At 36.6% G+C, this 23,190-nt stretch overlaps 1 protein-coding gene and 2 pseudogenes across 6 annotated transcripts in view; 2 read left to right on the forward strand and 1 right to left on the reverse strand.

Moving 5' to 3' along the window:
* LEKR1 (leucine, glutamate and lysine rich 1) overlaps window positions 1–23,190 on the forward strand; it is a 228,002-nt gene that overhangs the window by 149,914 nt on the left and 54,898 nt on the right. For all 6 annotated transcript variants that reach the window (XM_054552893.2, XM_054552894.2, XM_054552891.2 and 3 more), the window contains 3 exons: window positions 5,974–6,055; window positions 19,436–19,513; window positions 19,857–20,060. In XM_054552893.2, coding sequence (XP_054408868.2) covers window positions 5,974–6,055; window positions 19,436–19,513; window positions 19,857–20,060 — 364 coding nt within the window. The remainder of the gene's footprint in view (window positions 1–5,973; window positions 6,056–19,435; window positions 19,514–19,856; window positions 20,061–23,190) is intronic.
* On the forward strand, window positions 509–4,559 carry LOC112132604 (Krueppel-like factor 3; annotated as a pseudogene).
* Window positions 14,875–15,470, reverse strand: LOC100434098 (death domain-containing protein CRADD-like; annotated as a pseudogene).

Here is a 23,190-nt window from a genome sequence, read left to right on the forward strand (position 1 = left end):
ATAAGGTTCCTGTTCTCATGAAACTTACATTCTAGTAAGTTTAAATTGAAATGATTCAATGAGTGTAAAGCACTTAGGATACAGTACCTGGTACATAGTAAGTATTCCAAATTTATTAGCTATGATGATGATGATGATGGAAGACGCCCATATATAGATGGTATTCGAAGCTATGAAACTAGATGAAATTATCTTGGGAGATAATGCAGCTAGAGAAAAGGGCTAGGGACTGAGCTCCTTGTGCTTCCCAGCATTTAGAGTGAATCTAAGATTAAGAACCTGAGAAGATAGCCAGAATGTTGCCAAGAGAGAGAAAATAACTGGGTCACATGCTGCATAATGTTTGAATTTGATAAGAACAGAGAATTAAATTTTGAAATTGCCAATATAGACCATCATTCATCACCTTGAAAAGAGCTGTTTCTGTGGAGGAGTGAAAAAGAAAGCTCAATTGGAATGGATAGAAAAGAGACTGAGGAAAAGGCAAATCATAAAAGGCGAGTCATGAATGGCCAAGAAGTATAAGGTGAGGTGCTCAGCTCCAATAGGAAGCAGAGAACTCCAAGTTAAACCAAAGACACTACTTTGTATTCTTCATATTGGCAAAAATTAGAAAAATAGCTGTTTCTAATGAATATTAGCTGCTTCTCTTGAATGTTACAAAGCAGGAGCCTTTATTCAGTGAAGTAGGAATGTAAGCTAGCACCTCCATTTTGGGAACCATTTGGCAGTATTTATGTGTATTCCTATGATCTCACACTTAATACCTAATACTGCCCTGGAGACATACTGCAGACAAACTGTCCTATAAGTACACAACAAGATGGGTAAAAAACTGTCATTGCAGGATTATTTATGGTGACAAGGTTTCAGGTAACCTAGGTTCTATCACTATGGTACTGGATAAGTAAAATGTGGTATGTGCACATGATGAAATATTATATATCAGTCAGAGCAGAGTGAATCATATCTACGTGTAGCTACATGGATGGGTCTCAAAAAACATAATGTTGACTAAAAGGAATAAGAGTCAAAATGAGACTTGTAGTTTAACTTGATTTGTGTAATTTTTAAAACACCTTCAAAATGGATAATTTTTCACATGTAAGATGCAGGTTAGAAGGTATACATTAAATTCACAAGCATAAATGCTCTCTAGAATGGATCATTCCCAAATGAAAATGAACATCTCGGTTTCACCCATATTAAAAACAAAACAAAACTGACAACCCTCCTTGTTACCATATCCACCTCCAGCTGCAATTCAGTTTTTCTGCTCCCTATTCATGGAATCAAATGGGTTGTCTTTAATTGCTGTTTCAAACGTTATCTCCTCCCCACTACACTCCAAAAAGCTTTCTTGCCCTTTTTTGTTTGTTTTCTTTTGTACCTTGGGCACATAGAACAGAGTTGATTAGACTGTGTAGTACAAAACATGCTATCATCCTTGACCCATGCCAGCAACGCCCCCCTCTAATTAATATACCTATAAATTTTTCTAACAGAAAAATAGAATAATACAACATGTGTGTGTACCCATCATCCATAGTTAACAAGTTTTAACATTTTGCCATAGTTGCACTATAGATTGTTAAAGAAGAAAAAGACAATTAACACTTCCATTGTTACTCCTCCCCATACAAAGATAGCTACTGGTGACACCAGGTCCAAGTGCAAAAACAGCATGTCCTCAAGGTGAGAAGTGATGAGATTCAGGGCAGAAGTGGAAGAGTAGCCTTCATGCCACCACCCATGATAATAGCTAACATGTGTGTGTTACTCCCGGTGTGCCTGCAACTATTCCCCTTCTTTACATACATTAAGTAATTTAATTATCAGAACAGTCCTGTATGATAGTGACTATTTTACAGATAATGAAACTGGAGTTAACAGTTAACAGGAAGCAGAGCCAGGATTTGAAATTAGGCAGTCTGGCACTCTAAAGAGCTCATGCATGACACCTTTAAACTATCCTGTCACAGACAAGTGTTGAGTTCTTGTTTTTCCTTGTCTTCATTTACCTCTACAACAAAAAAGTACAGCCTTCTATTTTACATTAAAAAAAAAAATTTCCCTGATCTCTGGGTACCAGTTCATCTGCCTGCTTGTTCTTCCATTATGCTACTTTAACCTGGAATCATTTTCCTACACATAGCACTTTGAACCAGATTTTTAAATGTTTTGTGTTTTCTTTATCCAGTAAGTTTTAAGCTTGAAATAACTTTATAGGTTTTAGTTACTGTTTTCTCAAACATTATACTAACTTAATATGCCATCCAAGTGACTATAAAGTTTTATATCAGCCTATAAAATAGCTAATTATGAATACCTTTTATATTTATAGTTTCTAGAAACCTTTAGGGATAGCAGGATTCTCTTAAATGACTGATTATCCCAAATCTGATGCCTGTGTAATGCTATCCAGCAAACAGCTGGCTTCATATGAAGAGAGGTTAAGAACTCTTTTTGTCTTGTTCATTTAAAATCATTTACTTCTTATTTAATATCTGCAAAGAACACAGTCACATCATAGTAGAATTTGCTGTTGTAAATTTTTGATTGTTGCCATGGGTTCTGCCTTACATCTGCATGGTGTTTAAAGCCAATGCTTCCTTTATTTTTGTAGGCATTTAGGGCCTTGTGCCTCATAATCCAATGTCATGCTGAGTGACAGAAAATTAAAGTCGAATTTCTTTAACTATAGAGAAGGACTGGGCAGAACAATAATACACTTATTTAACAACTCCTTGCCTCAGAAACTGAAGGAGCTGTTTTGTGCAGGTGGCTTAATCTCTCTGCAGCTTATCCTAACGGTGTTTCTTTATTTATTAAGGACAGGAACTGGGCACTCTGCTTCTAAAAACAAAAGGACCAGACTAGTCTACCAGAACCTATAATGAACTGAATGTTTATATTCCATTCAGAACAGCAAAGCTTTGAATTAGCTGCGATTTTTACTATTATTCTAGTAATTCTCAGGTAATTGAGAATTAACTGCATAAAATTACGTATCAAGTACCAGTTCTTTGAAGTTCATTTTAAGATAAGTCTTCCTTTTAATTTATAGCTGCATTTAGAAGTAATAACATAAAATTTATCATATGGGCTCAGACCTATGCTTCATCTAGTTTAGGATCATATCCTGACAAAAGCACCAGGGGCCATTTAATAGTAAGGTGTGATTGTTCTCTCTGATGAAATCTTCTCATAGAATCAGTCACAGTAACACCATAATTTTATTAATATTTTTATTAACTATAATATATATTTAAGCTTTCTAAAACTAAAATCTAAACCACCTTTTGGAGTTAGAAATTCTACCAGTTTACTGCATATTTCATTGTTAAGTAATTCTTTTCATTTGTCTTAAGTATACCTCTTTAAGTATTCTGGGAATATTGTAACAGATTTGTAGCCACACTTACCACACTTTTATGGACAATATCATATTCTCTTGCAGCTTTTATATTTCAAGAGTTTATATTTCAAGTGTGAGAGAGATAAGAACTTCAGGATCAGGCAGACCTGAGTTTGAATTATAGGATCCAACTAGCTGAGTGACCTTTGATAAGTTAATTATTCTAATCCTTAGAGTTTTCTTGGTAGTTGTGACTATACACGAAATTATATGAAATCAATAAAACCTAACAAGTACGGGTCATCTACTCTACACCATTACCTAATAACTTTTTTCAGACCCGGGAAGGCTTATTGCACGGAATACAGATGGAGCCAGTGGACCTCACAGTAAACAAGTGGAGTTCACCCGTTTGGCTGGGAATTCTTCCTCTCTGAAGTTCCCATCCTTCAACTGGAGAGCCTCTCCAGGGCTGAGCATACCTTCTAGCCCATGATGAAAAATACTCACTCCCTTCTCTGGGCATGCAGCCCTTTGGCGTGCCACTCTCCATGCCACCAGTGATGGCAGCTGCCTTCTCCTGGCACAGAATACAGAGCCTATGGATCCTGCCTGGTGGTGGTACGGTCTGTCCCCTTTATGTACATGAGTTACCTCCAGCAGCCTCTCATTGTTTCCTTGTTGGAGGAAATGGAAAATTCAAATAGTAGCATGCAAGTACCTGTAATTGAATCATATAAGAAGCCTATACCATAGGAAAAAAAATTGAACCTGTGATCAAACCACAGAGGACAGATTATTATCCTGAAGAAATGTCACCCCCCTTAATGAACTCAGTGCCCACCCACAAGCATTGTTGCAAGAGAATCTCCCTTAGGTCATAGTGCAGCCTGGGAAGAGAGCTTTACTGATGGAATCGGTGGATAACTCAAAGGAAGCAGAGGATACACAGATGTGATTATGACATATGCAACAGAGTGTACACTAAAAGTTTCCACTTGAAATCATACAGAAGAACACACACAGGAGATAAACCCTACAAATGTACATGGGATGGATGCATATGGAAGTTTGCTCTGTCTGATAAATAAGACATTTCTGAAAACATACTGGAGTCAAATCTTTTTAGTGCCTGGACTGTAACCACAGCTTCTGTTCTGACCATCTTGCCTTCTACAGGAAATGCCACATGCTAGTCTGAATGTCTTTGTCTCCCACCTCAAGGTGACTCCCTACTCACCTGGCTCTTTCTCTATCCTCCCACCATTATCTATCACACTTTTTACATGTACATTTTAATTTTGATTCAGCTGGTCTGATCCTCTGAATTTATATCAACCAAAACTTCCATATGGTCAGTAGCAGATACTCTCTAATCCTCCCTCTCCTTACCATGGGTGACCTAAAAAATGAGAACTTTTTTTAGAGATGCTAAGCAAACTATTCTTAGAGATAGATATAGTTAATGTAATAAGAACAAGAAAACATGTAAACTAAGAAACAAAAATTAATGTATGTAAAAGCACTGGATAAACAAAGGTTTATACAAATGTCTGGTAAATGCTAATTAAAACATTTGTTTAGAGTGAATTTATTTTCTAATTTAAGGAACTAACTCTTTGTAAAATAAAGTTAAGAATGCAGATTTAAGGAACTAACTCTTTGTAAAATAAAGTTAAGAATGCAGATTTATATAGTTTTATGCATTTGTATGGATGCATAAAGATTTTGAAGTTTACTATTAAAATATGTCACTGAAACACCTGAACAGATGGAACATAGAAATTTTACAACTCCAGTGTTTTGAACATTTTTTTTCTGGAGAAACCAACCAGTCTATCAGTTTGTTTTCCATTATAACTTATTTTCAAAAAGCGTACCAGCAAGGGCTGTCACTGGGGCTGGGGTTCAGATCACAGTTTCCATGCACAGGACAATGGAAGGACTTAGATAATTCAAGTCATTTGTTCTTTCTGCTGTGGTTTCAGTTCTGCATTCACACACTTGTTAGACAGGGCTGCTTGAATAATCATCCTCAAATACTGCTTACATTCTCCAGTTAAAGACTCTATGGAAGCCAGTTTCCTGCTTTTATTCTCTTGGTTTTGAAAGTCACTAAAATGCCTTTTAGATGCTCCCAGAGTTAACACGTTCTTTACTATGAGCCTGGAACATGATTTGTCTGTTTTAGTTCTAGCAGGAAGACTCAGCCATGCTTCACAGTTCCAGACCACAAAAGTGAGCTCAGGCAATCAAGTGTTTTAGAAACAAGACACATGATCAGAAATTCTTATGTTTGTCAGCTACATACATTTCCTTCGAAAACATTAGTAAAATTTAGCCTATTAGCTGTTTGAAAATCAGCATGGTGGTGGGGGCAGAAAGAGGCCAACAAATTGGGCCTGTCAAAACCCATTAAGTCTGTGGGGTGTTAGGATAGGGAGGGCTGAGTAGTCAATGATAAGTTGCATATGGACATACAGGCAAAGTGGAATAAGCAGCTGCCTTATTCTTCAGGAGCTGACTAGCAACATTAAAAGAATATGGTTTACTCTATGAAAATATCTGGACACTTAAAATGTACTAATCAGATGAAATACATTGTGTCATTTCAGATTTACAATGTCTAGTAGAGGCACTTGGATTAAAACTTCAGAAGGCGGTGACAGAGATGGACAACTATAAAGAAATGCTTATGTAAGATGGAGAATATTAAACAACTTGTAAGATAACAGTGCTCTGTAGATGTGTCACAAAATGGCAAGAATTAGAAAGAAATGACAAGAATTATAAAGACCCTGGTGTGTTCTCTGTGATTCTTTTGGCAGTGATTTACTGGTGTGGGTAATAGTTTACTGCTGCTTTTCTTGCCCACTTTGCTGGCCTAGATTGTATATTGAAGAACTTGTAAATATTTTAAAATACATGGAGGATTTCTTTCTCTCAATAAGAAACTTACCTATCCATACATTAAAGCTTTCCCTGATAGTTCAAATGCAGTAACTTAATGTGAAATAGTCTTTGAACTTTTTTCTTATCTTTGTTTCTTTATTATCTCTCCACAAGAAACAATATTGAACTTGTATCTCAAAATTACTAATTTTAGCTTCAAAGAGAGAGGTGAGTAGCTTTGAAATGCTGAAGTACTTATGCTTGATATAAGTGAGAAAGAAATATTGGAAAACACATGATAAGAAAATGATGTAAAATCAAGAAAACTATTTCTTTTAAAAATTAATTTTAAGCCTGGGCAACACGGAGAAACTTTGTCTCCACAAAAAAATACAAAAATTATCCATGCGTGTTGGCACACACCTGTAGTCCCAGCTACTCGGGAGGCTGAGCTGGGAAGATCACCTAAGCCTGGAAAGTTGAGGCTACAGTGAACCATGATCATGCCACTACACTCCAGCCTGGGTGACAGAGTGAGACCCTGTCTCAAAATGAATAAATAAATAAGTAAAAATTACTTTTATTTCAGAAATTTCAAAAATTATAGCATAAACATAGTATATCTATAATTATAATACTAAAATAGTATGTATATAATCTTTGAAAAGTAAGTAGATTCTTTTACTTTATGATATATGTGATTTTCAGTTCCTATATTTTAGAAGGATGAACCTCATAAAAACATAAATATTTAGAATGCTTAGCGTTGACCATGAACTACTCCTAAAATCAATGTGTTTAATAAAATACTGAACACAAGAAGGAACAAATTCCAAAAATACCCTATCAAATTAATGTATACTTGGATTATTTGTAACAAAATAGTTTGTTTCTGAAAAGGAAGGAAAATAAAATATTCGTACTTTATAACACTGTGGTTAATAGTACAGTAAGTATAGTAGTTCAGCTGTCTGTGTAGATGGCTGGGGTTGAAGGAATTGGTGGACGGGGGTCCTTAGAAGACCCCCTAGGCCCAGGAAGTAACTTTTTGGGAGATTTTTTTAAATCATGAAAAGAAACAAGGTGATGGTTGCTAGAAAAAAAAAATCTTTGTTGCTGTCCCTCTAATAACGCCAAGGAGGGGTTTGGCCATGTGGATGTCTCTTGTGGAGAGCAGTCTAGTCAGGTCCCAGCTACTGTGTGATGATTGCTTCTTGGAGCTCAAGAAGTGAAGAGGGCACAGTCTAGGCATAAGGAGGTGGTGTTAGCACACAACTAAGCTAAGAGGGAATTTGTGGGCATACCAAGACTTGGCATATAAAGTGGAGTCTTGGAAAGTTAGGAAAGAAGCTTAACATAGAAATGAGCATAGTGAAGAAAAGGAATAAACTTACTGGTAGTGACATGAATTGATATTTTACAGAATAAATTTGCACAGAATTCTTTGTATATTCATGTTCTGCATAATGACATTTTGGTCAGTGACAGACCATGTATACAATGATGGTCCTATAAGATTATAATACCCTATATTTACTGTACCTTTTCTATGGTCAGATATGTTTAGATATGCAAATACTTACCATTGTGTTACAATTACCTACACTATTCAATACATTAGCATTCTGTGTAGGTTTGTAGCCTAGGAACAATAGGCTATATCATATAGCCTACGTGTGTAGTAGGTTATGCCATCTTGGTTTGTGTACACTCAAGGATGTTCGCACAATGACAAAATTGCGTAATGACACATTTCTTGGAATGTATCCCTGTTGTAAAGCAATGAATGACTGTGCATGGAGCCTGCCCATTTAATATTAACACATGCTTTGTGGTATTTTTTGTTTATTATAATTTTAACATAATTTGTGCTGAGAAATGGTGAGAGTCAGGGTAGATTGGAGATGCAGGGAGAAATACACCACTAAAGTCCATCAAACTAATTATCTGTAGGAAGTTACTGTATAATTGCAGAAATGCTGATGATGTTTTATCAGTTTATAAAACTGATGTTTCCTATACATACAAGACCTTCTTAAAAATTAAAAAATGGACATGATGCCCATTTTTAGAAATGTGAATTAGGAAAGATAGAGCCACTTAAATGGTTCCAAGTGCTGGAGACCTTTCTCTCTGCTACCTGTCCCTAGCTGTTCCATCTGTACTCTATCTACTCTCCTTTACTGCTAGGATTAAGTTGAGGAGTGTGGGCATTTAAGATCAAAGCCTGGGACTGCTAAAGCCTCAGGTTGCTCAGAGGTCAGGAGGTGAGGCTAGAGTCAAATTTGTGGCTTCACCATTTTTGTAATGATAAGTTTGAAGTCAAAACAATTCATTCAAAAAATTTGACATATTAATACAATTTGTTAGTAAACTCAAGATTTCCTGTGCACACTCAAATGTCTTTGGACTTCCAGAAGTTGGAATGTGCTAAGAAATCAGGTTTCTTCTTTTAATCCTCTTCTTTCTTTCCTTTTCTTCTTTTCTTTTCTTCTTTTAATCCTCATTCTTTGTGGGGGCTGGGAATAGGAATGTTTGTCACCTATAAGTTAATTCTTTGTGTTGTTTAAAGATTTTTAAATATTTGGATATAAGTTTTGTGAATTTTGACAATAAGAGGAAGAAGCAATTTATAAATGGGTGAGCTTGGGGTTCTTTTTCCAAGATTTTTTTCCCCAAGATTTTTAAGAAAATATTTTCCAAGGTTTAAAAGAACGTTGTTATGTATTTAAAAATAGAGATTTTATCAGAATGCTTTGGGATACAAGTAAAAGAGGTAGGTTAATGTCAGTTTTAGTTAATAAGAGTCTCAGCAATATCCGCAAGGATCTTGATGTTCTTTCTGTCTCCATCCTGCTGCCCTCAGCACTGGCTTCAACCCAAAGCTAAGTCAGGTCCCTATAATCGCAAGATGGCTGCAGTTCCTCCACCCTAGAGGCCTCATTTGGATATGGTGCCTGCAGGCAGGAAGGGACTGGTTTTCTAGTGTCTTTTTAGAAGTGAGAAAGAAGAATTATCAGATGCCACCAAACAGCATTCTCCTTATATTTCCTTGTCTAGAACCCTTTACATATCCTCTCCTAAGTGAACCACTGGCAAGGGGAACAGGGCTGCTACAATTACCTTAGACCAAGCAAGACTTATCCTTAGAACAAATAATAATTGGGACTCTGATGGCCAGGAAATAAGCTGTAGTGAATGTTCAGAAGGTAACCAGTAGTGTTTGCTAAAGAGGTAGAGCATTAATGATGCTCTGAGAGCTTGATGAAATTTTCTACAAATTTTATTTTTAAGTACTATAATATCTAGATTAATTAAGGGAAGACCTCCCTGAAATACTGAAAAATATGAAGACTATAAAATCTAGTTCTATTGCTTTTAAACATATATGGATATAAAATATACTTTCATTACTTTCATATATATATGAATATATATGTGTGTGTGTGGATGGATAGATAGATAGAGAGATCGATAGATAGATAGATGGAAGAGCTAGAGACAGGTAGCATAGAGAAAGGTCTCCAGCACCTGAAGCCATTTAAGTGGCTCTATCTTTCCTAATTCACATTTCTAAAAATGGGCATTATGCCCATTTTTTAATTTTTAAGAAGATCTTGTATGTATAGGAAACATCAGTTTTATAAACTGATAAAACATCATCAGCATTTCTGCAATTATACAGTAACTTCCAGGATAAAGATAGATAAATAAGCCTTAAAAGAAAGACTGTCATTTATGGTGAGAAATTTCTAGGAATTCCTGAAAGGTAATACATAGAAAGGATAGTAGAAAGGGTCAACTCTAGTGAGGAATAACCCAGGTGAAGAGCAATTGAGTGGTGATGCTGTGGGCATGGGATAGACAGGACCTTCCTCGGAATTAATTAAAACACAGAGAAGGGAGTGAGACACGGTGAATCATTGAAATAGTGGTTGTCACACTCCAATATACATAAGAATCATGGGTAGCTTGCTAAAATTCTATATTAGAGTGTGGCCTCTCCCACAGACTCAGCCTCAGGACCAGATTTCTGGGTTCCTTTTCCACAGATAATCTGGTTCTATATTTATGTCTGGGGTGGCTTCAAGCAATCACATTTTTAATGCACTCCCCACATGATACTGATTCAGGTGGTCCAGTGAAACCCACTCTAAGGAATTGCATATGGACCATTTAAGCCAGCTGGCCCCTCATCAATACCCTACAATCAATCAGCCCTGTGTGAAGCAGCATTTGCAGAAGCATCTATACTCAGACTAACACAATGAGTATGTGGACTAGAGTCAAACAGCCTGGCAGCTACTGAATCCCAGGAGAGCCCAGGGTACCCACAGCCAAAGACAAACCTCCAGTGCCCCCACCAGGTAGCATAACCTGCCCCTTCATCACACCTCTAAAAACAATCTAGGGCAGAAATAAACAGCAAAGCAGACAAGCAAACAGAGGATCCTAAGTCTGAGGATTCAGCACAACCAAAGATTACTAGGTGTGTGAAGAAACACCTCCCCCCAAGTCCCCCCAAAAAGTGGCTATGAATTCACACAGAAAATCCTTAACACCCTAGAAAATTGTTAAATAGCAAACAGATGACATTAGAATAAGTATAATTGATATCTCCCAAAGTATGTCCAGGATTGTAACCATAAAAGAACAGACGGTTATGGCAGGCTATTAGGAATTAGGGAGATTAGAAATATCAGAAAAACGATCCCATTCATGCTAAAAATGAATACAAATGCACATACACATGCATATGGATTTAAATACATTGAATAAATGATAGGATTACAACAGTTACCTCTATAAATGAAAGTGTGGGCTGTGTGGAAATTCTTATCTCACTCTATTATATATTGCTTGAATGCTTTACACTTTGGATATATTTATTTTCATGTATGTGATAAGAACAAAATTTACTTAAAATGATTTATAATCTGTCACTAAGTATATGTCTAAGTGGTTATGTAAAATATGTTTTCTGGCGGGCGCGGTGCCTCATGCCTGTAATCTCAACACTTTGGGAGGCTGAGGCAGGTGATCACCTGAGGTCAGGAGTTCGAGACCAGCCTGACCAATATGGTGAAACCTCGCCTTTACTAAAAATACAAAAATTAGCCAGGCATGGTGGCAGGCGCCTGTGGTCCCAGCTACTCGGGAGGCTGAGACAGGAGAAGTGCTTGAACCCGGGAGACAGAGGTTGCAGTGAGCCAAGATCGCGACACCGCACTCCAGCCTGGGTGACAGAGCGAGGCTTGGTCTCAAAAAAATTAAAAAAAAAAATGTTTTCTAATTTAGGAACCTCTGTAATGTACCTACACTTTAATTCCTTTTTTTTGTCTAACACAGGACTTACATTTTAATTTCATTAACAGTCACCTGCTGCTCATTTAACTGATAATTTGAACAATAGTAAACTTTCGACCATCACAAAGTACTAATTTTTAAAGCTCTTACTTGGCCTTTCAACAGCATCTGACAGTTGACCAATCTGTTCTTGGGACAGTCTCTATTATTGAGATATAAATATCAGCATTCTCCTGATTTTCCTCTCACCTTCCTGTTCACTCATGAAAATTTTTTCCTGGCAAGCAGAAGGTGGCCTGGTGGCATTCCAGTGTCAGTGTATAGATCCATTTTTCACATGGTCCTAACTTGAACAGGCTATGTTTATTTCATTTATTTATTCAATACAAAATGTTTACTGAGAGCCAGGACTATTGTGTGCAGGCACTAGATATTGGAGTAACAAGATTGGCACATTTCCCTAGAGTTACTTTTCAGACAATGCTAAGTGCCGCAAAAATATAAAATAGGCATAATAGAATGTGAGTAGTGGAGAAGGGTGGTATACTTTTGACAGAGTGGTCAGAATGGCATCCCTGAGTAGATGATCTTTAAGTTAAGATATGAATAACAGAAAGGAGCTAGCCATGATTACATCTGGGAGGAAGGAGATCAAGACAAGACCCTACGTTTCTTGGAAATCAGTTTTACAAGTTCAAAAAACATGAAGGCCAGTTGTGGTGACAGAAGAATAGCTCCCCAAAGAGTTTCATGTCCTAATCCCTGGAATCTGTATGTTCCCTTACATGGCAAAAGGGACTTTGAAAATGCGATTAAGAATTTTGAGGCCAGGCGTAGTGGCTCATACCTGTAATCCCAGCATTTTGGGAGACTGAGGCAGGTGGATCCCTTTAGGCCAGGAGTATGACTTGGCCACCGTGGTAAAACCCTGTCTCTATTAAAAAATACAAAAATTAGCTGAGTGTGATGGCACACACCTGTAATTCCAGCTACTCAGGAGGCTGAGGCACAAGAATCCCTTGAAACCTGGAGGCAGGGAGGCAGAGGCAGTAGTGAGGCAAGATCGCACCACTGCACTCCAGCCTGGGCAGCAAAGCGAGACTCTGTGTCAAAAAAAAAAAAAAAAAGAATTTTGAAATGGGGAAATTATCCTGGATTATGTGGGCAGGCCTAATGTAATCACAAGGATCCTTATAAGAGGAAGCAAGAGGGTCAAAGTCACAAAAGCAGATGTGAGGATGAAAACAGAGGTTGCAGTGATGTGATTTGATGATGGAGGAAGGGGCCACAAGACAAGAAATACAGGTGGGCTCTAGAAGCTAGAACAGGTAAGGAAATGAATTCTCCCCTGGAGCCTTCAGAAGGAACATGACCTGGTGACACCTTGATTTTAGGACTTCTGACCTCCAGAACTGTGAAATAATAAATTTGTATTGCTTTAAAACACTAAGCTTGTGGTCATTTGTTACAGCAGCAATAAGAAATTAAATTGACCAGTGTTTCCTGAAGAGTCTCTGAGGAGTTTGGATTTATAAGGAGAGCAATGGGAAGCCTGGGGAGAATTCTAAGAGAGTAATCTAATCTGTTTTTTAAAAGGTCATTCTGGTTGCTCCTTCAAGAATGGACTGGAGTAGGAGTAAAAGCAATATCAGGGAGTCTGGGTGGAAGGCTGTGCATTCATGCAAATGAGAAGTAATTATGGTTTAGCCTAAGACTGTAGCATGGAGATGGAGAGAAATATATGTCAGAGGTCAATCTGATTTACTGATAGAGAAAATGTGACTGGGGAGCAAGAAGACTGGAAGTGAAAGGAAAGAATAAAGACGGGCTTGAGCCTTTTTGCATCAGGGTAGACAGTTGAGAGGCAGCAAAGTGCAGTGACTGAGAGCTCAGACTCCAGATCCAGACTGCTGGGGTTCAAATCCCAGCACTACAACTTAGTAGTTACGTCAGCTTGGGCAAGTTTCTTTTCTCTTTCTCTTTGGTCTCAGTTCCCTAAACCGTAAAATGGGAATAAGGGCTTCTTTGAGGAGTGCACAAGATACATACTGTGTTACCTATTACTATCATCATTGTGTTTGTTCCATTTATTGAAATGGGAAATTCTGTGAAAGAAACAGATAAAGGAGTGGAGGAATCAAAAACAATGCTTTTGATTTGTTAGAGTTGAGATGCCTTTGAGACTGCACAGTGGAAATATCAAGGAGTTAGTTTAAGAATGGCTGTTTCATATAAGCAAATGGAGTGGCGTATAGCATCACCTTTCAAAGTGGGGGGAAATAGCTAGCTATTGTATTGTATTGTATTGTATTGTATTGTATTGTATTGTATTGGCAGGAGCAGCAGGGATCTTTCTGAAGGTTTACTCATAGCAATTGAAGAGAAAGGATTACCACTATTTGCTAAGAGCAAAAGAAGGAATGCAATGCTTAAAGAGATGTAGGCATTCTTTCTATTCCATCCGATTTATCCATCCTAATGAAGGTGAAGATAACAATTGGGTAATGAAGGAAGGAAGGAACCATGCTGAGGGGACTTCCTAGGATGATAGGTGGCTTTAAAAAAATGCAGCCCAAATTTATTATCTACATAGTAAAATAACCACTAAAAGGAGTTCTTCTGTCCCTGCTTCTAGATTTGGGAAAGTGTACATAACAGTCTGAACATACAGTGAAAGTTGTGGTTGGGCTGCTGAATCTCAAAGGCATTGGTAAAAGAAACATTTTTATTTCAAAGCAAATGTGTAAAACTTGGAAAATACAAGGATATACAAAAAAGTCATGGTTATATTTTGATATATTTTTCTAGTCCATTTTCCTTTTTTAAGTAATTTACATTTTATTTTCTTATCATTATGAATAGTAAAGTCCACAGTTCAATTCCCAGGCAATATAAAAGTGAATGTTTTACATATAAGACACCTGCATGTAATGTGATAACATGGGACTTTGGGGTTTTTTGTTTTTTGAGGTTTTTTGAGCCACTGTGATTTACTAAACTATTTTAATTAGTCTAGTAAATCATCTATTTTAATTAGTCTAGTAGGCCATCACACAATTTAAAACCGTGCAATCATAACAAGGCAATCTTCAAGCAATTAAAAACAACAAATCGTTGAACCAACCTGGGAGATTACTGAGTAATCTGGCCTTTCAAGTAATGTCAAGTGGAAACCCTGTTTTCTCTTTCCATCTGAGGATCATTAAAAAGAAAAAACAAACCTAAACTAAACCAAAAACCACCTGTTCTGACTGAAAGTCAGGATTCAGTCCATGTGACTTAGAGACATACTCTTCAGCTGGTTGGCAGAGGCACTTTCACTCCAACATATGCAGGAGCACTGAGAGGTCTACCTCCATGCCTGCAGCCCATTGTGCAAGCTCTGGAAAGTTACCTGCTTCTCAAAGCGCTGCCGCCAACAGACAAAGGCCTCCACCACCTGCAAGTGCACATTGTGGAGATGGTTGGCCTTACAGCGGTAGACATCTGTCTGAAACAGTACCAAAGACAGCACCATGGACTTCCACTTAGGGCCCAGCCTCTGGGTCAGCTGATTAATCTGCCAGTTTGATGGGGAGCTGATGATGTGCGAGGGGATCCCAGTCATCTTGTCACCTGCAGGCAGCTCAGTCATGGCTTTTTCCCTTGCTTTCTCCAGCTTCTCCCTTACCTACGAAAATTCCTGTAGCGAATCTAGGAAAGTATCAAATGCTTTAGGACCCCTGGAAAGTAGGCTATGCAGCAGCAGCATTGTTTTCTTGAGGCGTGTGGCTTGATCTTTAATTTCTTGGACATGATTTTCTGTCAAGATTCCTTCCTGGTAAAGGTACTGAAGAACCAGTCCCTCCACCAATACCTCTGCACCCAGCTGCAGGCAAAGTAAGCAAAGCATTTGTTTGTCTCTGGCCTCCATTTCTCAGTCTACAACGATGTATCTTTGATGTATCTTTGAGGGGGAGGGAACTCTAGTCCATTTTTCTAAGTAGTATGCATTTTTAACATAATTGGGAATATGCATTATGCACTGTTTTGGGTTGTTTTTGTTTTTGTTTTTTTGAGATGGAGTCTCACTGTCGCCCAGGCTGGAGTGCAATGGCGCGATCTCGGCTCACTGCAACCTCTGCCTCCCGGGTTGACTAGATTCTCCTGCCTCAGCCTCCTGAGTAGCTGAGATTACAGGTGCACACCACCACACCCGGCAAATTTTTTGTATTTTTAGTAGAGACAGGGTTTCACTTATGTTGGCCATGTTTGTCTTGAACTCTGACCTCATGATCCACCCGCCTCGGCTCCCAAAGTGCTGAGATTACAGGTGTGAGCCACCGTGCCCGGCCACTTTATCTACTGTTTTGCAAACTTTTTGCTTAGTGATATATCCTGGACATTTTTCCATGTCATTACTTTATACATTTATGGAAAATGATTAGATGGCTAAATAATATTCCAATCTATGGATGAACCATAACTTATTAACATCTTGTTTTTAGAATGTCCAAGTTTTTTATTTGTATAAGTAAGGCACTTGGAAAATTCATGTAGCTAAATCTATTCACACACAGTTATTTCTTTAGTGTAATTTTTGCTAGAATCAAACTTGAATATTTTTAAGACTTTTAATGCATAATAACTCACTGTCCTCCAGTAAGCCTATACAGATATGTAATCTCAACAGTGTTTATAAATACTCATTTCTCTGCTTCCTGGACAATACTGGGTATTATAACTTTTAAAATTGATAAAATTTGTACCCCTGCATTTCAAGCTCCTTGTATTCTTTTCTTTGTGACTCACCTGAGCCTTTGCCCATTTTTCTAACTGTATGTTAATATTTTTCTATTTCTTCTTTTCTAATGTTTTATTTGGAAATAACTTCAAACTTACAAAAAGTTGTAAAAATAATAATAGTTCAAAGAGCACCCAGATAGTCTTTACCCATTTTCATCTAGTGTTAACATTTTAACTCATTTGCTTTCTCTCTCTCTCTCCCTCTTTACTCTCCTTCTCTTCCTCCCTCTCCCTCTCTCTCTGCACACACACAGACAGAAAGACACACACACACACACACACAAATTTTTTCCCTGAACCATTTTGAGGATAAGTTACATGCAACATAGCCCTTTACCTCTAGATACTTCAGCCAGCCTAATCAGTGTCATAAATTTACATACAATACTTTAATCTACCATCCATATTTCAGTTTTGTCAGTTGACCTAATGATATCTTTTATAACATTTTCTCTTCTAGTACAGGATCCAATCTGGAGTTCGTCTATTCGGATATCTCTTTAGCCTCCTTTAATCTAGAATGTTTCCACATTTTGTCTTTGTCTTTTAATGACACTGAATTTTTTAAGAATGCAGAACCCCTCACACTTTTTAAAAATAAAAAATTCTTTATTTTGTATTGGTCTGATGATTCCTCTCTATTAGATTAAGTATATGTATTCTTAGCCAGAAAACCACGTAGTGGGTGATGTGTCCTCAGGGCATCACATCTGGAGGCACATGATAACAATTTGACCCCAACTGGTGATGTTAATTTTGATCACCTGATCAAGATGTTGCTCAATTTTTCTGCATAATTACTGGGGAGTTTGTTCTCTTTCAATTAATAAGAAGTCTAGAAGAGATACTTTAAATGCATGTAAATATACTGCTTTTCACCAAAATTTATCCTTAGATATAGCTTCCATTAGTGAATTTTGCCCGATCTCAGTTTTACTATAGTGATTGCTAAATGATGACTTTTTAAAATTCCAGATCGTCCTCCCCATTTATTAGTTAGGCCTTAGCATTCTACTGTAAGCAAGATCCTACCTTCATCTATTTATTTATTGTACAGACTCATCAATTCCTTTCTTTTAATGGCTTATAATTTATTACTGTACTGAATTATTTTGGTGCTCAGATTGTTCTAGGCTTAGTAACTAGAAGCCCCTTCAAACTGGCTCTTCTGACATTAGAATATTATCTCATCATCTTTTGTAAACACTTTCTTACTTTCTGGCATCACAAGATATTTCAGATATACTTACTTTGCGCCAGCCTTGAAATCAGTTATTTCTATGAGTAGTCCTGGTTCCTCTAATAGGGAATGGTGATAGAAGCCCAGATCTGGGTTCTGAATCTGCTCATGTGCTACTTGATTGTAGTGATGGCTTTGTGGGAATATAAGTATGTCAAACATATCAAATTATACACTTTAAATATGTACAGTGTGTTATATGTCAATACAATACCTTAATAGAGACATTTTTACAAAAATAGGGTAGTGGCAGGGAACCTTTATAATGGCTTTAAAATAAAAGCAAAATTAAAATATAGTGTTGAGAGATAAAACTTAGATAATAAAGCCCTAAGGGAAATCAGTGATTACAATGTTATTCATGAGAATGGTTACTTTTAGGGAGCGGGGAGTTGGCTATTATTGGAACCAGGGACAAAAAGGACTTCTAGAGTAGCTGGTAAGGTTTTATTTTTTAACCTGGATGGTAATCACCAGAGTATTCTTCTTATAATAATTCATTATATTATATAATTGTTTTATGCACTTTTCTGTATCTTATAATTTTGTTATATTTTATAATAAAAAGATTTAAAAATCAATGAATATTGTGTATGTTCATGATGATTTTTACATTATTACTTACTAGAAATTAAAGTCATTTTGCAAGGAGGGCATTGATAATCTTACATATTTCATTGTGTAATTTACAAGCTATTTTGAGATATTTTCAGATTATGACTTAACTAGTTAATGAGTAGTCTGAATACATTTAAATTGGATATTAAATTTTTAATATATTAACCTTTTGAATATTGTTACAAAACCCAATCATATAAGATCAAGGCAAAGGTTTCTTTCAGTTTTAGATCTTTCATTTGGTTCTTTTTAATGGTTTTTATTGCCCTGCTGAGATTTCTCATCTTTTTATTAATTAGAATAGATTTTCCTTTATGTCTTTGAGCAGAGTTAATGATTGCTTCTTCAAAAATCTTTGTCTGCTCATTTCAATATCTGGGTCATCTCAGAGTCAGTTCCTATTAACTGTCTTTCTCTTTAGAATGAGTCACACTTTTCTGAATACTTTTTTACTATGTTCTGGACATTGTGAACATTATGTTATAGAGAGTCTGGATTCTGCTATATTTCTCCAAAAAATATTGTTGTTGTTGTTGTTGATAGTGGTGAAGTGGTGTTGCTTCACCTCAAATGGCAATCTCTGTCCATTTGAGATTGGATAACAGCTCAATCTCAGTTCAGTTCTTTTTCTTTAACTAGGCTGCTTGGAATCTGCTTAATACATGTGTAGTTCAGGGGCAGAACTTATATGGAGTATTTGGGACTCTCTTTCTCTGGCTCTCCCCTCTTCAGCATTCTTTCTTTACTTTCCAACAGCTGTGATTGCCCCAAATACCATGGCCTCTGGTTCTATGGGCCAGAAAGACTGAAGATTTCTATAAGAGTTTTAGTTCCCCTGAAGGGTGCTGACTTGGGGCTGCCCTCAGGCTTAAAATTATTTTTAATAGCCCAACCCCATGCTGTCACCTCATTCTAAGTATCAACTTTCCTCCAGAATCTCCCTGCTTTTAGTCACTTTCCAATACCTTCACATAGGTATTTTGGGTTTTGGTTTTGTTTATTTGTTTTTTGTTTTTTAGTGTTGTGCAGAGTTTATACTTTTTATTTACATGCAAATCAGTCTGACAGAAGCTTTGTTGGCCAGTATAGAAGTAAACTGAATGTTTATTTCTTTAAACAAATAATAATATGAAGATGTTAAGAAATTTCTTCTGTTGATGAGTAAAATAATGCTACAGAAAAACACATACTTTATTTTGAAATAATATATTTTAACTTCTTTTGTATTATTTTAGGAATAAATCTAATGAAGCTGATGACTATCAAAGAGAACTTAAAAAACTGAAGTTTGAATCCAGTATTTCTGAGTCACAGTATGCATTACCAATTTTTAAATTTATATTTTTAATAATTGAATTTAAAACTGTATTTAAGTAACGTTTTATTTAAAAGGCACTTATCATTTTTTATTTTCTTATTGTTTACATATAAAATACCTAATTCAAGCTTATATTGTCTTGCAGTTGGTTATTGCTGTTGCCACTGCCTAGGTGGGAGAATTTTAACATTACAGAACCATTCTTTTTTTAAAATTTTTAATTTTTTAAAGTTACAGTTATAATCTATAATTTCAAATGAGCTCTTGTTACATCTTTGGTAAATATAAAATGTAGTATATAATGTATGTTGGTGGGTGTTTTTCCTATTTCTTTTTAGGCATACTATGCTGCTTAAGGAAAAAGAAGACTCTTTAATGACTTGTCAACAGATATATAAAGCATTACAGGAAGATCTGACTGCGAAAGAAAAGCAAGAAGAAGACATAAAGAGAAGAATTAACCTTGCAGAAAATGAACTGGAGATAACCAAAACTCTTCTGAATCAGACAAGGGAAGAGGTTTTAACACTGAAAAATGAAAGGTGCAGTAAACAATAATTTCTTACAAAAACATTTTATGTTTAAGTTAGTATTCCATATATATTTGCAACATCAGTGTCTGACATATTATAACAATAGTGAAATCACAGGACTAAAGATATATTTCTCCTACAAGGTCATTGCATCCCACCACCTCATTTTACAAGTGATTAGACTGAAGCTCAAGTTGGTTACATGACTTGGTAAAGTTGCAGTTGGTGAAAGTAGGAATGAAGCCCAAGTTGCATTTGGTGTCAAATTCTTATTGGAAAAAAAAAAAAAATCAGACCACGTGTGATACTTGTACTACTAAATTTCACCTGGGTCAGTGATTGGTAGATTCTATCATTTTTCCAACAGAAAACATCTTTTTATATCACTTTTTCCTTTTATTGGCTCCTACTTTTCTTCTCTCCTCCTTGTCTGTCAGCACATCTTGTTGGAGGATATGGCACAAACAAAGATACCTCCTTAGGTGGTATCGAGGATACTAAGAAGTACATTGGTCCAGGCTTCCAAGATGCTTTTGTTTAGTTAATTTGTCTTTAACCTTATCTGTAATTAATATTTCAACCTTGCTTTCTTTCTTTTTGTTTTCATTTGCCTGCTATGTCTTTGCTCATTCTTTCTGAATCCTTTTGTTTTAAATGCATATCTGATATATAGCACAAATCTTAGGGTTTTTTTTGTTTCTTTCATTGATTTAAAAATCTGGGCTTCTTTAAGAGATTATTTCATTTACATTTACTGATATAATTATTATATTAACTAAAAACACAAGTTTCATAAGGGCAGGAATTTTTGTTTTGTATCATTTTCTGTGCACAGAAGGCACATGATAGGTTATTTGTTTTTCATTCTTCCTATCATTTTATATTTTAGTTTATATTTTAGTTTATATTTTATTTTATGAATATAATTTAGAAGAGTTACAATCTTTTTTTTTTTTAGTTCTCCTTTGCAAGCCTGTTTGCTGAGTCTGGGGGTGGGCCCAGGGGAGTGGGTAGCAGTTATCTTAGAATTAGTTTTTTTTGTCTCAGAACTCTTTCTTGTCAACACTGTTCCCTTGGCACCGTATCTGTTTCTACACCAGGCAAGCAGGAAGTCTGTGTAGTTCATAGGGTCTCTCGTCCGTCCTGGGGTGATTTTATAATTACTTATATTTCATTGAATAAGATTAGCAACTGCAGAGCTGATATCCCCCCACCATTTATTCTTAACCCTTCAACACCGAAAGTGTACCCTCTACTTACCTGACTATTCCACCCCACCTCCTCTGCCATTTATTAGAAGCTGCAATTTTATAACAATGAAATGTATAAGAGCCAGGCTTATTAATAAAAAAAGGAATGATAGTTGAAAGATTCAGCATGTGTAAGCAGAGATAAAACCTACATATGCTAACGTATATAGTCAGAAAGATTAAAATCAGTTATGTATTCTATACAAAAGACACACATCATACATCTTTGAAAAGACACCATGGAATAAATAAAAATTTTCAAAGTATTTGGTTTAGAACTTTGGTTATCTGAGTAGTTCCTATATTACCCAGAATATCATATTTCCAATGGTGCCAGATTAATTAGGCTTAATTGTTTAGTCAGATGAATGCTGTCTCCTTCACTGAAGTCATTGAGAAGAACCTGTCTTTGTCTAATTGTTTCTGGAACTCTTCTCCAAGGACTGGCTTAAAAGCGCATGTTTTAGACTCTAGTCAGTATGACAGATCTTTATCCTTTAGGAATACATTGAATATTTGAAACAGTCTCAGATAGGTCCAGTGAAAATAAGTCCAGTGAATATGATGGGATCAACCAGGGAAATACTATTGGGGATCAAAAATAAAGTAAATTTTTCCCCTTTTTCTATGCTTAATAAATTATCTCTGACTGCAGTTTGAAGAAGGGAGTTTTATGAATGCTTTGAGGATTAGTAACCTCAGTAGAATATACATATAGCTTTCTTGGGGAATTGCTTTGAAATAGCATACACTTGGATGTGTATGTTTCGCCATGTTTTTAAAAAGATTATTATGACTATAATCTTACCCGCTAAATGCTGAGTGAGGACAGTTTCTATCAGCTTTCAGAGAATAGTGACATCACTGACCTAACTCCTGTTCTTCTTCTTTTCGTTTCTTTTTTTTTCTTGTATTATTGCCCTTGTACCTTCTTTATTCTCTCTGTTTTAGTCTATCCAGAATATACATTTACTTAGTAATTGGTGACACTAAGTTTACAGACATGATGTCTGTCAGATAATAAAAATGACAGACACGGTGGCTCACACCTGTAAGCCCAGCATTTTGGGAGGCCAAGGCAGGCAGATCACTTGAGGCCAGCAGTTTAAGACTAGCCTGGCCAAAATGGTGAAACCGCATCTGTACTAAAACTACCAAAATTAGCCGGGCATGGTGGCTCATGCCTATAATCCCAGCTACTCAGGAGGCTGAGGCACAAGAATCACTTGAACCTGGGAGGCAAAGATTGCAGTCAGCTGAGATCATGCCACTGTCCAGCCTGGGCAACAGAGTGAGACTCTGTCTCAAAATAAATAAATAAATAAATTTTAAAAAAGTGTCCTTGTAGACCAGTAGGTTATCATGTAATCACAGGGTTACTCCTAAACATAAGCATTGCCTTCTTCTTTTTTCTAGGCTACTTTCAGATTTTGTCTGCCTTGTCCTCTAACTGCCCAGAGGCTGCCACACATATCCACTCAATAAATATTTGTTGAGTGAGTGAATGAATGAATGGATCACTTTGGGTAATTCAGCCAGTCTGTCAATTATTTGTTGGGCATTTATTATATGCCAGGTACTATGTACCCTGGGTACATAGCTTATATTTTAAGGGTAGAGACAAACAGTAAAACAAAAAAGTAGAGAACTGACTAGAATAATTATAAATTGTGATAATGGATATGAAGTAGTAGAAACTGATAGAAGAGGTGCCTGCTTTGGCTAGGATGGTCATAAAAGTGACTTCGAAGATGATACTCTGCCTGTTTCCTAAAGGAAGACAAGTGGAAGTTACCAGACCAAGAGCCAGGGAGGAACTTTACAAGCAAAAGACAAGTTGGTGAGTTCTGGGAAAGGACAGCAGGGTAGCGTGGCTGGTGGCATAGTAA

Source organism: Pongo abelii, chromosome 2 (genome assembly GCF_028885655.2).
Source record: "Pongo abelii isolate AG06213 chromosome 2, NHGRI_mPonAbe1-v2.0_pri, whole genome shotgun sequence".
NCBI lineage: Eukaryota > Metazoa > Chordata > Mammalia > Primates > Hominidae > Pongo > Pongo abelii.